The following is a 13,446-nucleotide window of genomic DNA, read 5'->3' as shown; positions in this document are numbered from 1 at the left end:
GTTGTAGTTTTTGTATTTGTGTTGTAGCTTTTGTGTTGTAGCTTTTGTGTTTGTGTTGTAGCTTTTTGTATTTGTGTTGTAGCTTTTTGTATTTTGTGTTGTAGCTTTTTGTATTTGTGTTGTAACTTTTGCGTTTGTGTTGTAACTTTTGTGTTTGTGTTGTAGCTTTTGTATTTGTGTTGTAACTTTTGTGTTGTAGCTTTTGTGTTTGTGTTGTAGCTTTTGTATTTGTGTTGTAGCTTTTGTGTTTGTGTTGTAACTTTTGCGTTTGTGTTGTAACTTTTGTATTTGTGTTGTAACTTTTGTATTTGTGTTGTAACTTTTGTATTTGTGTTGTAACTTTTTGTATTTGTGTTGTAGCTTTTGTGTTGTAACTTTTGCGTTTGTGTTGTAACTTGCTTTTGCGTTTGTGTTGTAACTTGTAGCTTTTGCGTTTGTGTTGTAACTTTTGTGTTTGTGTTGTAACTTTTGTATTTGTGTTGTAACTTTTGCGTTTGTGTTGTAACTTTGTAACTTTGCGTTTGTGTTGTAGCTTGTAACTTTTGCGTTTGTGTTGTAACTTTTTGCGTTTGTGTTGTAGCTTTTGTGTTTGTGTTGTAACTTGTAACTTTGTGTTTGTGTTGTAACTTTTGCGTTTGTGTTGTAACTTTTGCGTTTGTGTTGTAGCTTTTGTATTTGTGTTGTAACTTTTGTATTTGAGTTGTAGCTTTTGCTTTTGTGTTGTAGCTTTTGTGTTTGTGTTGTAGTTTTTGTATTTGTGTTGTAGTTTTTGTATTTTTTGTTGTAGTTTTTGTATTTGTGTTGTAACTTTTGCGTTTGTGTTGTAACTTTTGCGTTTGCGTTGTAACTTTTGTGTTTGTGTTGTAACTTTTGTGTTTGTGTTGTAACTTTTGTGTTGTAGCTTTTGTATTTGTGTTGTAGCTTTTGTGTTGTAACTTTTGTATTTGTGTTGTAGCTTTTTGTATTTTGTGTTGTAGCTTTTTGTATTTGTGTTGTAACTTTTGCGTTTGAGTTGTAGCTTTTGTGTTTGTGTTGTAACTTTTGTATTTGTTTTGTAGCTTTTTGTATTTGTGTTGTAACTTTTGTGTTTGAGTTGTAACTTTTGTATTTGTGTTTGTAGCTTTTTGTATTTGTGTTGTAACTTTTGTGTTTGTGTTGTAACTTTTTGTATTTGTGTTTGTAGTTTTGTATTTGTGTTGTAACTTTTGTATTTGTGTTGTAACTTTTGTGTTTGTGTTGTAGCTTTTGTGTTGTAGCTTTTGTGTTTGTGTTGTAACTTTTGTGTTGTAGCTTTTGTATTTGTGTTGTAGCTTTTGTGTTTGTGTTGTAACTTTTGTGTTTGTGTTGTAACTTTTGTGTTGTAGCTTTTGCGTTTGTGTTGTAACTTTTGTGTTTGTGTTGTAGCTTTTGTGTTTGTGTTGTAGCTTTTGCGTTTGTGTTGTGGCTTTTGTGTTGTAGCTTGTAACTTTGCGTTTGTGTTGTAGCTGTTGCGTTTGTGTTGTAGCTTTTGCGTTTGTGTTGTAGCTTTTGCGTTTGTGTTGTAACTTTTGTATTTGAGTTGTAACTTTTGTGTAGCTTTTGCGTTTGTGTTGTAGCTTTTGCGTTTGTGTTGTAGCTTTTGCGTTTGTGTTGCAGCTTTTGTGTTTGTGTTGTAGCTCTTACGTTTGTGTTGTAACTTTTGTGTTTGTGTTGTAGCTTTTGCGTTTGAGTTGTAGTTTTTGTGTTTGTGTTGTAACTTTTGTATTTGTGTTGTAACTTTTGTGTTTGTGTTGTAACTTTTGTGTTTGTGTTGTAGCTTTTGCGTTTGTGTTGTAAACTTTTGTATTTGTGTTGTAACTTTTGCGTTTGTGTTGTAACTTTTGCGTTTGTGTTGTAGCTTTTGCGTTTGTGTTGTAACTTTTGTATTTGAGTTGTAGCTTTTGCTTTTGTGTTGTAGCTTTTGTATTTGTGTTGTAGCTTTTGCGTTTGTGTTGTAGCTTTGCGTTTGTGTTGTAGCTTTGCGTTTTTGTTGTAACTTTTGCGTTTGTGTTGTAGCTTTTGTGTTGTGTTGTAACTTTGCGTTTGTGTTGTAGCTTTGCGTTGTGTTGTAGCTTTTGCGTTTGTGTTGTAGCTTTTGCGTTTGTGTTGTAGCTTTTGCGTTTGTGTTGTAGCTTTTGTGTTTGTGTTGTAACTTTTGCGTTTGTGTTGTAGCTTTTGTGTTTGTGTTGTAGCTTTTGCGTTTGTGTTGTAGCTTTTGTGTTTGTGTTGTAACTTTTGTATTTGTGTTGTAACTTTTGCGTTTGAGTTGTCACTTTTGCGTTTGTGTTGTAGCTTTTGTATTTGTGTTGTAACTTTTGCGTTGTAGTTTTTGTATTTGTGTTGTAGCTTTTTGTGTTTGTGTTGTAACTTTTGTATTTGTGTTGTAACTTTTGTGTTTTAGTTTTTGTATTTTTTGTTGTAACTTTTGTATTTGTGTTGTAACTTTTGTGTTTGTGTTGTAACTTTTGTATTTGTGTTGTAACTTTTGTGTTGTAGCTTTTGTATTTGTGTTGTAACTTTTGTATTTGTGTTGTAACTTTTGTGTTTGTGTTGTAACTTTTGTGTTTGTGTTGTAACTTTTGTGTTTGTGTTGAAACTTTTGTGTTGTAGCTTTTGTGTTTGTGTTGTAACTTTTGTATTTGTGTTGTAACTTTTGTGTTTGTGTTGTAACTTTTGTGTTTGTGTTGTAACTTTTGCGTTTGAGTTGTAACTTTTGTGTTTGTGTTGTAACTTTTGTGTTTGTGTTGTAACTTTTGTATTTGTGTTGTAACTTTTGTGTTGTAACTTTTGCGTTTGTGTTGTAACTTTTGCGTTGTGTTGTAGCTTTTGCGTTTGTGTTGTAACTTTTGCGTTGTGTTGTAGCTTTTGCGTTTGTGTTGTAACTTTTGCGTTTGTGTTGTAGCTTTTGCGTTTTGTTGTAACTTTTGCGTTTGTGTTGTAGCTTTTGTGTTGTGTTGTAACTTTTGCGTTTGTGTTGTAGCTTTTGCGTTGTGTTGTAGCTTTGCGTTTGTGTTGTAGCTTTTGCGTTTGTGTTGTAGCTTTTGCGTTTGTGTTGTAACTTTTGCGTTTGTGTTGTAGCTTTTGTGTTTGTGTTGTAGCTTTTGTGTTTGTGTTGTAGCTTTTGTTTTTGTGTTGTAACTTTTGTGTTTGTGTTGTAACTTTTGCGTTTGAGTTGTAACTTTTGCATTCGTGTTGTAGCTTTTGTGTTTGTGTTGTAGCTTTTGTATTTGTGTTGTAGCTTTTGTATTTGTGTTGTAGTTTTTGTATTTGTGTTGTAGTTTTTGTATTTGTTTTGTAACTTTTGTGTTGTAGTTTTTGTATTTGTGTTGTAACTTTTGTATTTGTGTTGTAACTTTTGTATTTTTGTTGTAGTTTTTGTGTTTGTGTTGTTGACAAACGAGCCGGAGGAGGAAAGTTCTTGTATTTGTGTTGTAGTTTTTGTGTTTGTGTTGTAACTTTTGTATTTGTGTTGTAGCTTTTGTATTTGTGTTGTAGTTTTTGTATTAGTTTTGTAACTTTTGTGTTGTAGCTCTTACGTTTGTGTTGTAACTTTTGTATTTGTGTTGTAGTTTTTGTATTTGTGTTGTAGCTTTTGCGTCTGTGTTGTTTTTGTATTTGTGTTGTAACTTTTGCGTTTGAGTTGTAACTTTTGCATTCGTGTTGTAGCTTTTGTATTTGTGTTGTAACTTTTGTGTTTGTGTTGTAACTTTTGCGTTTGTGTTGTAACTTTTGTATTTGTGTTGTAGTTTTTGTATTTGTGTTGTAGCTTTTGCGTTTGTGTTGTAGCTTTTGTATTTGTGTTGTAGCTTTTGTGTTTGTGTTGTAGCTTTTGCTTTTGTGTTGTAGCTTTTGTATTTGTATTGAACCGTCTCAGCCACCGTAGTCACCTGTTGGCGACTTAACAACTGCCGCTGTAGCCGGCTTCCTGGAGCTCTGTAGCCGATAAATACAACCAACATGGATGAGAGACACATATATTCCTTTTTTTACGGTGCTATCTTTTGCTTCATCATTATAAAGATAGAAAAACTGTTCTTTGGCCAGGACAACAACTCAGAGTTTCCTGAATGAAAGCTGTCAATCAAGGTAAACTAAGGAGGTCCGTGATGGTGTCACCTAGAAAGTGACCAATGAGAGGAGGGCCAGTTCCTCCTTGGTTTCCACCCCCAAAATGTCAAAAGTCAGTTTCATGCGGGCGTGCAGAAATCAACTTTTTACCTGCGAGAGCGTGTGTGCTCTCGTCCGCTCGCACAGCAGACACTCGCAGGCACAAGGTGGCTGCTCTGTGCACGTGCTGCTTAGTTTTTATTCACGCATGTGCCATTCTTTCCATCTCCCTACGTTAAGATTCACGCTTTCAGCTGCCTGTTCCCTCTCGATTGTTGAATTAGTGCGCAAAAGAGTGATATCTGCGGGTGTTAAATGATATAATTTGCTCGTGGAGCTTTATTACGCTCGCGAGATATGACACAATCATGACGCCATACGGGGATCGTTGTTTGGCCCGCACCAGAGTTTGAATAAACTTTCACACCGCACCCAAGAAAGAAAGTTAATAAGAAGTGTTTTTTCCAAAATGTGAAGCTATTACTTTGCAGGATAAAGTAATGTTGTGTGACGTGTTCTGTTGTCCTCTACAGATGTGATTCCTTGAACAACATTCAACTAATCTCTGCCTGCAGTAACTCCTTCCAGCGACGGTCCTAAACATTGGCATCATGCCAGCAATGGGAGGCTTGTCTTTGTACTACATACAGACACTTCTTGTATTACTTCTCTGTCTCGTGCATCATCTGAACCCTTCCTTGGCTTATTCTCTGAAAAACTGCTCCATCGGTTATTCTAACGACATCTTGGCCGATGTTGTTTTGGATTGCACAAACCATGACCTTGTAACTGTCCCTGATGACATACCCAGAGATGCGAGTGTAGTGTACCTCTCGCACAATCATCTCGAACAGATCAACACGGACGATTTCCGGGATCTGTCAAAACTCAGATTTTTGTGGCTGGATGGAAATGAGATTGCTCACGTGGACGATGGATCTTTCATCCATTTGGTGGCGTTAACAAGGCTCCACATGGCCTTTAACAAACTCACCGACCTGACAGGCAACCTCTTTCAGGGACTGTCCAACCTTACCATGCTTGATCTCTCCAGTAACAACATTCAGTCAATTCATACCTCGGCCTTTCAGTCCCTGTCCAGATTAGAAACCGTGATTTTAGACTCAAACAAGCTCCGACAAGTCGCTGACATTCAGCCCATCCTACAGCTACCACTTATACAGAAACTGAGCATTAGAGGTAATCTAGTTCCCTCCTTTGAGACCAAAGATCTGCTGCTGAATGCGCCCTCAAGCCTGAAGGTGTTAGATGTTTCGGAAAATGAAAAGTTTGACAAGTTCAGCATCACAACACAGATCTTTCCTCACCTTGAGATAATAGACTTTTCTGGGTGTGGCCATGTTGCCGGCTGGCAATGGGACATACCTGACAAGACAATACTCAGGAACATAACTCAGCTGTATTTTAGTTTCCCGTACATTACTTTCGAAGGGATCCGAAAAGTCCTGCAGAGCCTCGACTCACTGATGCATCTGAGACTGAATTATATGGAGAAGTGGATCAACAAAGGTCTCCTAGCTACGGTTTGCAAGATACAGACACTTAAGAAGCTGGAACTGTTTTGGAACAAAGTCCCCAATATAAGTGCGAAACTTGTAGCCTGCTCTCAGCTCAGTGAGCTTGATCTGTCGTCTACTTCAATGTCTGAACTGTCTAAAGGCTCGATTCGACTGATGAAGCAACTGAGGTTTCTAACTTTAGAGAACAACCTCCTCACCAAGGTGCCCGATGACATTCGGAGTCTCTCCTCTCTCGAGATCCTAAATATTGGTATCAATACTATCTCTGAGTTGAGCTGTGAGGATTTCACAAACACAACGCGCCTCAGAGAGCTTTATCTGCACACCAACCACATTGCCAAATTGGAAAGATGCGTCTTCGAAAGTCTTAATGACCTGAAGGTTTTAGATATGAGCGACAACCTGCTGTGGACATTCGGAGACGCCTTTAAAATAGGCCTGAAGAAGCTTGAGTACTTGGATCTGAGCAACAACTTTGTACTTCTTCTTGATAAGGGGGATTTCCAAAGTTTAGGGTCCTTAAAACATTTAGATGTGGTGTCAAAACATATCGGGAGGGTGAAACGTAAGGCTTTCGATGGATTGAATAACCTAAGTAACCTAAGTGTATCTCTTCCACTGGAATTTGAAAATAAATTCAGAGGTTTACAGCAGTTGGAAAATCTCACAACCTACTTTATTATTGACGGTTTCAAAGGTCCTCAACCAAACTATTATAAAGATTTCTTTCATTTAAAATCCATGAAAATTCTCACAGTAATATGCAAGGGTTCTCACACTGGTTATCCCTTTGACATACCAACAGAAATGCTCCAGGCTATGAAACATTTAGAAGACTTCACAGCTGAGAATTTCTACATTTCTGCACCAGATGTGGACACTTTTCAATACAATAGTCAGCTCAAGAGTTTGACAATCAGACAGACTGATCTGTCAGACTTGGATCCTGGACTCTTTCAGCCAATGCCGCAACTGCAGGTTCTCGATTTCTCGGAAACTAAGATCAAGTCTTTGGATTTTCTGTTCCAGGCGGATCTGTCTGCACTCAGATGTTTGAAACTAAGTGGCAATGAGATAACCATGATCAATGAAACGGTCTTCCAATTTCTCCCTGCACTAACATACCTCGATCTGCAAAACAACCCTTTCACTTGTGACTGCTCTAACGCCGGTTTTATCCAGTGGGTGAAGAACAACAACCAAATTCAGGTTGTTAACGCCTACCAGTACACGTGTTCCTTCCCTGCGGCTGAACAAGGAAACAAGCTTCTGGACTTTGACATCCTGTCCTGTTGGATGGACGTTAGTTTCCTCTGCTTCATTTCCAGCACTTGTCTGGTTATTCTTACACTCCTCGCATCCTTCATCTACCACTTTCTGAGGTGGCAGCTAGCCTACACCTACAACCTCTTCCTGGCCTTCCTATATGACAGCAAGAAAAGAAATGCGGGAGCTCATCATCGCTACGACGCCTTCATCTCCTACAATGTTCACGACGAGGCCTGGGTTTACCAAGAGATGCTGCCGGTGCTGGAAGGAGAGCAGGGCTGGAGACTCTGTCTGCACCACAGAGACTTCCAACCAGGTACACTTTTACTCTTCTACGTCTTCATCTCTTACTGAATTTCTATTCTTGTCTGCTGTTTTTATTACACAAAACCGACATTTTAGCAGCTTTGGAAATGGCCCTAATACTTAAGTGTTGCCACTAAAATTCCCACTTCAATACAGAAACTGTCTAGACTCGGTAAACCCAGCCCGATCTGCTGGCGATATGATTTCTCCCTGCAGTGCAGGCTGGAAACCTGTACATTATTCTATCCTGCTTTAGTTACAAATTTGCGGGGACCAATCACAAACTGGCTCATGCACCTGGCGCATTGTTGGTGCACAAGCCACCATCGATGATGATAGAGAAGCGATCAAGCAGCTTTTTGTTTACATTCAACATGACGGCCACCGAAGCGCAGAAAGCCATTGATGGCACAGTCGCTGCTACGTCACCCAGATCGTTGGTCTGATTGGTTGAAGGACTATCCAATTGTGTACAGAGTCATTTGAACTACGCCCGTTGATCACGCAGCTTGGGCAGTAGGAAATACAGAGCAGACTCCCCAGACTCATGTTCAATCTTAAAAGATTGATCTTGGTCTGGTGATAGCCAGACTAGAAACTGTCCTCTCCAGAAAAATATTTTCTTCAAATCCTTAAAACAGCCAATAGTTCCTCCAAACCATATAAGGATATAGGTTGTTTATTTCTCCCATTTGATACGACCAACAGGAGCGTTTTCCGTCCTCATATCTGTAACCATAGAAAGTTTCGCTCACAGTTTTAAACACGTTAACTGAAATAGTCCCAGTTTGGTTAGGGGTTCAGGCACTCAAACTACTCATTTAAGTTTAGAAAAAGATGCTGGTTTGGGTTAAAATCAGACGTTACTTCACTTCCTGAAGGTTACCACCTGAGGTTACCACCTGTGATAAGTACTATATGAATAAACTTACTTAAAACTTCACCTGCAGATGGAAATTAGTTATTTTACAGTAGCTAAAGATACTCTGCTTAAAAACCAAAACGTAGTACAAATGTAGCCTTAAAAAGTCACCTGCAGACAGTGTTTTCAACCAACCCACACGGCTTCAGCTTTTCTGCAAAATTTTTGAAAAGGTCGGTGACTAGAAAAGTGAAGCTTGTGTCTGGCATTTATATCAAAATAACAATTGCTATGCAGTGTTCAACATTAAAGATCCCATGGCATGAACATTTCAGGTTTTTTAACATAAATATGAGTTCCCCCAGCCTGCCTATGGTCCCCCAGTGGCTAGAAATGGTGATAGGTGTAAACCGAGCCCTGGGTATCCTGCTCTGCCTTTGAGAAAATTAAAGCTCAGATGGACCAATCAGGAATCTCCTCCTTATGAGGTCATAAGGAGGAAGGTTACCTCCCCTTTCTCTGCATTTCCCGCCCATGAGGAAGAGCGAGACATCATGGCTTGAAAACAAGAGAACGATTACGTCATTTATGATACAATGGTGATTGAAAGGGCAAGTGGGTTGTTATGGCGTTATGTTTTTTTTACTTGCCCCTAACATCAGGTCGAGGCGGTGTTCACAGCAGCGTCTATACACCTTCGACCCAGATTGATTTTTTAAAGCTGACTCTGATGGCGTATCGTTATTTCAATCTGAGAAGTACATCTGATACTGGCCTCCCACCACAAGCTGCACCAAAACCAAAGAGGCACGTTAAATAAAGCGAGGAGTGTTAGCGAGTGTTTAGCAGACATACAGACACAGATAGCTGCAAAAATAAAAAACAGATGTGAAACCTCTCAGACGCAAACACTTTAACTATATATATAAACTGTATGTGCTTTGCGTTCACAACATCTCTGACAGGAAGAAGATAAGAGGAAGAGAGGACACAGACAAACAATTGCCTCCCAATACTTTTTAAAGTAATGCATGAACAAAACAATGTGTGGAACAAGTCCTTTACTTTAGGTAAAAGTATCAATAACACACTGTTAAAGTGGACATATTATGCTTTTCCGTATCTTCTGTCGATGAAGCGAGTGTTAGAGAGTGTTTAGCAGACATACAGACGCAGAGAGCTGCAAAAAGAAAAAACAGATGTGAAACCTCTCAGATGCAAATACTGTAACTATATATAGATAAACTGTATGTGCTCTGTGTTCGCTGCATGACACAGGAAGAAGATAAGAGGAAGAGAGGACACAGACAAACTTAAAAGATTAATCTAAATGTCATTAGATAAAAGAACAAGAAAATGTAGTTTGAAATAATTGCCTCCCAATATTGAAAGCGATCTCAAATATCAATATTTTTTTAATAATGCATGGACCAAACAATGTGTGAAAGAAGTCCTTTACTTTAGGTAAAAGTAACAATAACACTGTTAAATATGAGTCCCTATTTTAACGATCTAACCACATAGCGTGAAGCGAAGTTAAATTAACTTAACTTTAGACCAGGTTTTTGTTGGTCAATGGTGCCATCACTTCCCACTGCCTCAAGATAGTAATACTCCCAGAATGCACCTGAACACACCTCCCTGTAAGACCAGCACACCCAGAATGCACCTGAACACACCTCCCTGTAAGACCAGCACGCCCAGAATGCACCTGAACACACCTCCCTGTAAGGCAGCACGCCCAGAATGCACCTGAACACACCTCCCTGTAAGGCAGCACGCCCAGAATGCACCTGAACACACCTCCCTGTAAGGCAGCACGCCCAGAATGCACCTGAACACACCTCCCTGTAAGACCAGCACGCCCAGAATGCACCTGAACACACCTCCCTGTAAGACCAGCACGCCCATGGGGCCACAGATGGGCGCAGGTGCACTTTCTATTTAAACGACGCGGGCGCTGGACGGGAAATTGACAACTGGGTCGATCTTAAACTAGCAAAGACACTTGCGTCAGGCTTTGCACTTCGCTGCGCCGGGTGCAAGATACGATCCTGAATGTCTTGTGTTGACTTCAGGTCACATTGACCTGTTTTCAATTTTTGTTTTATATCAGAAAATATGGGACGTAGAAATAAGCGCTGAAAATGTGTAGAAGAACAATGTAAAAATGTAAACCGTTGGAAAAAGCAAAAACAAACTGAAAAAACTGCGTCAAAATCGTTGAAAAAAACCTGGACACTATTTTCCTTGTTTTTGTGCGTAAGTGACCCAAAGGAATAACAATCTTTATTTTAATTGGTCCAGTATTGGGCGAGAACTCGCCAACCACCAGTCACTTCGAAGGAAAACATGGGAAAATAGGCTCCAGGTGGATGGGTCATACAACACAGGACTTTCACCCAGGAGACCGGCGTGTCACTGAAACGTTCATTTTATAACCCCACCCACCATCTTCTCCTAAACCCAACTGTCCCATTCTTGTCATGGAAACATACCTTTAATAAGCCCAACTACCATCTTTTCCTTAAACCTAATGAGTCATAGTCCCAACCAACCGTATGTAGATCTGACGCTAAAGAAGACTTTAAGCGTCAATAACAACGCCAAAGGCACCTGACCGCATTGTGTTGGGTGTTTCCATTGGTATTATGTTGGTGTTTCCATTGGTATTATGTTGGTGTTTCCATTGGTATTATGTTGGTGTTTCCATTGGTATTATGTTGGTGTTTCCATTGGTATTATGTTGGTGTTTCCATTGGTATTATGTTGGTGTTTCTATTGGTATTATGTTGGTGTTTCCATTGGTATTATGTTGGTGTTTCCATTGGTATTATGTTGGTGTTTCCATTGGTATTATGTTGGTGTTTCCATTGGTATTATGTTGGTGTTTCCATTGGTATTATGTTGGTGTTTCTATTGGTATTATGTTGGTGTTTCCATTGGTATTATGTTGGTGTTTCCATTGGTATTATGTTGGTGTTTCTATTGGTATTATGTTGGTGTTTCCATTGGTATTATGTTGGTGTTTCCATTGGTATTATGTTGGTGTTTCTATTGGTATTATGTTGGTGTTTCCATTGGTATTATGTTGGTGTTTCTATTGGTATTATGTTGGTGTTTCTATTGGTATTATGTTGGCGTTTCCATTGGTATTATGTTGGCGTTTCTATTGGTATTATGTTGGTGTTTCCATTGGTATTATGTTGGTGTTTCCATTGGTATTATGTTGGTGTTTCTATTGGTATTATGTTGGTGTTTCCATTGGTATTATGTTGGTGTTTCCATTGGTATTATGTTGGTGTTTCTATTGGTATTATGTTGGTGTTTCCATTGGTATTATGTTGGTGTTTCCATTGGTATTATGTTGGTGTTTCCATTGGTATTATGTTGGTGTTTCCATTGGTATTATGTTGGTGTTTCCATTGGTATTATGTTGGTGTTTCTATTGGTATTATGTTGGTGTTTCCATTGGTATTATGTTGGTGTTTCTATTGGTATTATGTTGGTGTTTCCATTGGTATTATGTTTCAGCTTAGTTCGGGGAACAGCCCTGTTTCCAGCTGACTGGTTTCCAGCTGACTGGTTTTAAAACAGGAACCCTGAGAAAGGGGTCTTAAAGATGCAGTTGATGATACCACAGGTGTGTCTGAACTCTCCACAGGAAAACCGATCGTAGAGAACATTACGGACGCCGTATACGGCAGCAGGAAGACCATCTGTGTGATCACCCGGCGTTACCTGCAGAGCGAGTGGTGCTCCAGAGAGATCCAGATGGCCAGGTGGGGGCACTCACATCCGTCAGAACCTCCTGCTCTATAGAGGCGAAGTCCCACCCTTCCTTTGGACCACTATGGGACATTATTTCAGTAACAATATGTCCGTTGGTGAACGGGGAGAGACAAATACTTTTTCGATATTGTTTGAATAGAGGCATGAATTACACATATCTTACACACATCCTTTTTTACATGTTTTTTACACTTTTTCCCACCTTTTTAGATTGTTTTTCAATGTTTTTGATCACGTTTTTGCTATTGTATTTTTTAAACTACATGAGTTTTGTGTGCAGAAATCTTAGTGTTTAAAGTAACTAGTAACTAAAGCTGTCAGATTAATGTAGCGGAGTAGAAGTAGAAAGTGGCATGAAAAGAAAAGACTCAAGTAAAGTACAAGTACCTCAACATTTGGACTGAAGTACATTACTGTAGTAAATATACTTAGTTACATTCCACCGCTGTGTGTGTTGTTGCAGCTTCCGTCTGTTCGATGAGCAGAAGGACGTGTTGGTCCTGCTGTTTCTGGAGGAGATCCCGGCCCACCAGCTGTCTCCATACTACCGCATGAGGAAGCTGGTGAAGAGACGCACCTACCTGAGCTGGCCCCAGGCCGGCCAACACACGGGAGTCTTCTGGCAGAACGTAGGGAGAGCTCTGGAGACGGGGGACGCTCCCACCGAGAACGCTGACCTGCACACAGGACTGGCAGGACGCTGAAACATCCGTTGGAAAAAAGCTAGAAAACTGTTGGAAACGGGTTAAGCTTAGGGGGTTAGGGTTAGGGGGTTAGGGTTAGGGAATGGGAAATTCATCTTGATGGCTTCCCTTGCTTCGTCTGATGACTGGGTGGAGGAATTGGGAAGTAAAGGCAGAAAAACGGGCAATTGCATTCACTTAAACGTGCTCTAAGCGATGACGTCACTTCTTGTTGACGTTCGAAGTATCGTCAAACAAAACAGAGGCTAGCTTGCCCCTCCCTCATCCTCATCCCATCCCCTCCCCCTTCCCTTCTGTGCTTCCGTGCACTAATCCCCCCAAACACCCCACCCAACTCATTCTTGTTGGTTATTGGTTGGAACACTGTTTGTTATGTTTGGTGATGCAGGTTGGCGCAGTTTTTTATTGATGCCATTTGTGGAGCCTCAGGGGACAGGCAGCTGGCGGATAGTGAGGAGATGTTTGCTGTATGTGACAAAACATTTGATAGCCTAAAATAACTGTGTGACATCGCTTAGAGCTCTCCTTTCCTGTATTTCCCACACATACTTATTCATATGGGTTAGGTTTCGGTTTTGGGTCAAACTGCATAGTATGCCTTTAAAGGAATATTATTTAACATACTTACCTGCCCTCAAAGTTAAAAAGTACACATACCATTACAAATGAGTAAATAAGTGCTAAGGTTTAAAAGTGCTTAAAAAGTAAATATTTATAAATAACAATAAATCATTTAAAGTACAGCATAGAATAAAACCACACTGTTAATCATGCATAAAACCAATGATATGTGTATTATCATGTTAAAATCTTGAGGCAAGTAATTCAATGAGGTTAGGGATTAGGG

General features: G+C 39.6%; 1 protein-coding gene across 1 annotated transcript in view; it reads left to right on the top strand.

Annotated features, from left to right (window-relative positions):
- Window positions 1-13,446, top strand: part of LOC144528721 (uncharacterized) — a 15,982-nt gene extending 2,536 nt beyond the window's left edge. The window contains exons 2-4 of the mRNA XM_078267502.1: window positions 4,659-7,251; window positions 11,768-11,885; window positions 12,359-13,446. Of these exons, the coding sequence (XP_078123628.1) occupies window positions 4,737-7,251; window positions 11,768-11,885; window positions 12,359-12,599 (2,874 nt within the window). The 5' untranslated portion in view covers window positions 4,659-4,736 and the 3' untranslated portion in view covers window positions 12,600-13,446. The remainder of the gene's footprint in view (window positions 1-4,658; window positions 7,252-11,767; window positions 11,886-12,358) is intronic.

This window comes from Sander vitreus, chromosome 14, assembly GCF_031162955.1.
Source record: "Sander vitreus isolate 19-12246 chromosome 14, sanVit1, whole genome shotgun sequence".
NCBI lineage: Eukaryota > Metazoa > Chordata > Actinopteri > Perciformes > Percidae > Sander > Sander vitreus.
This window is presented reverse-complemented; position numbering and strand designations above follow the sequence as displayed.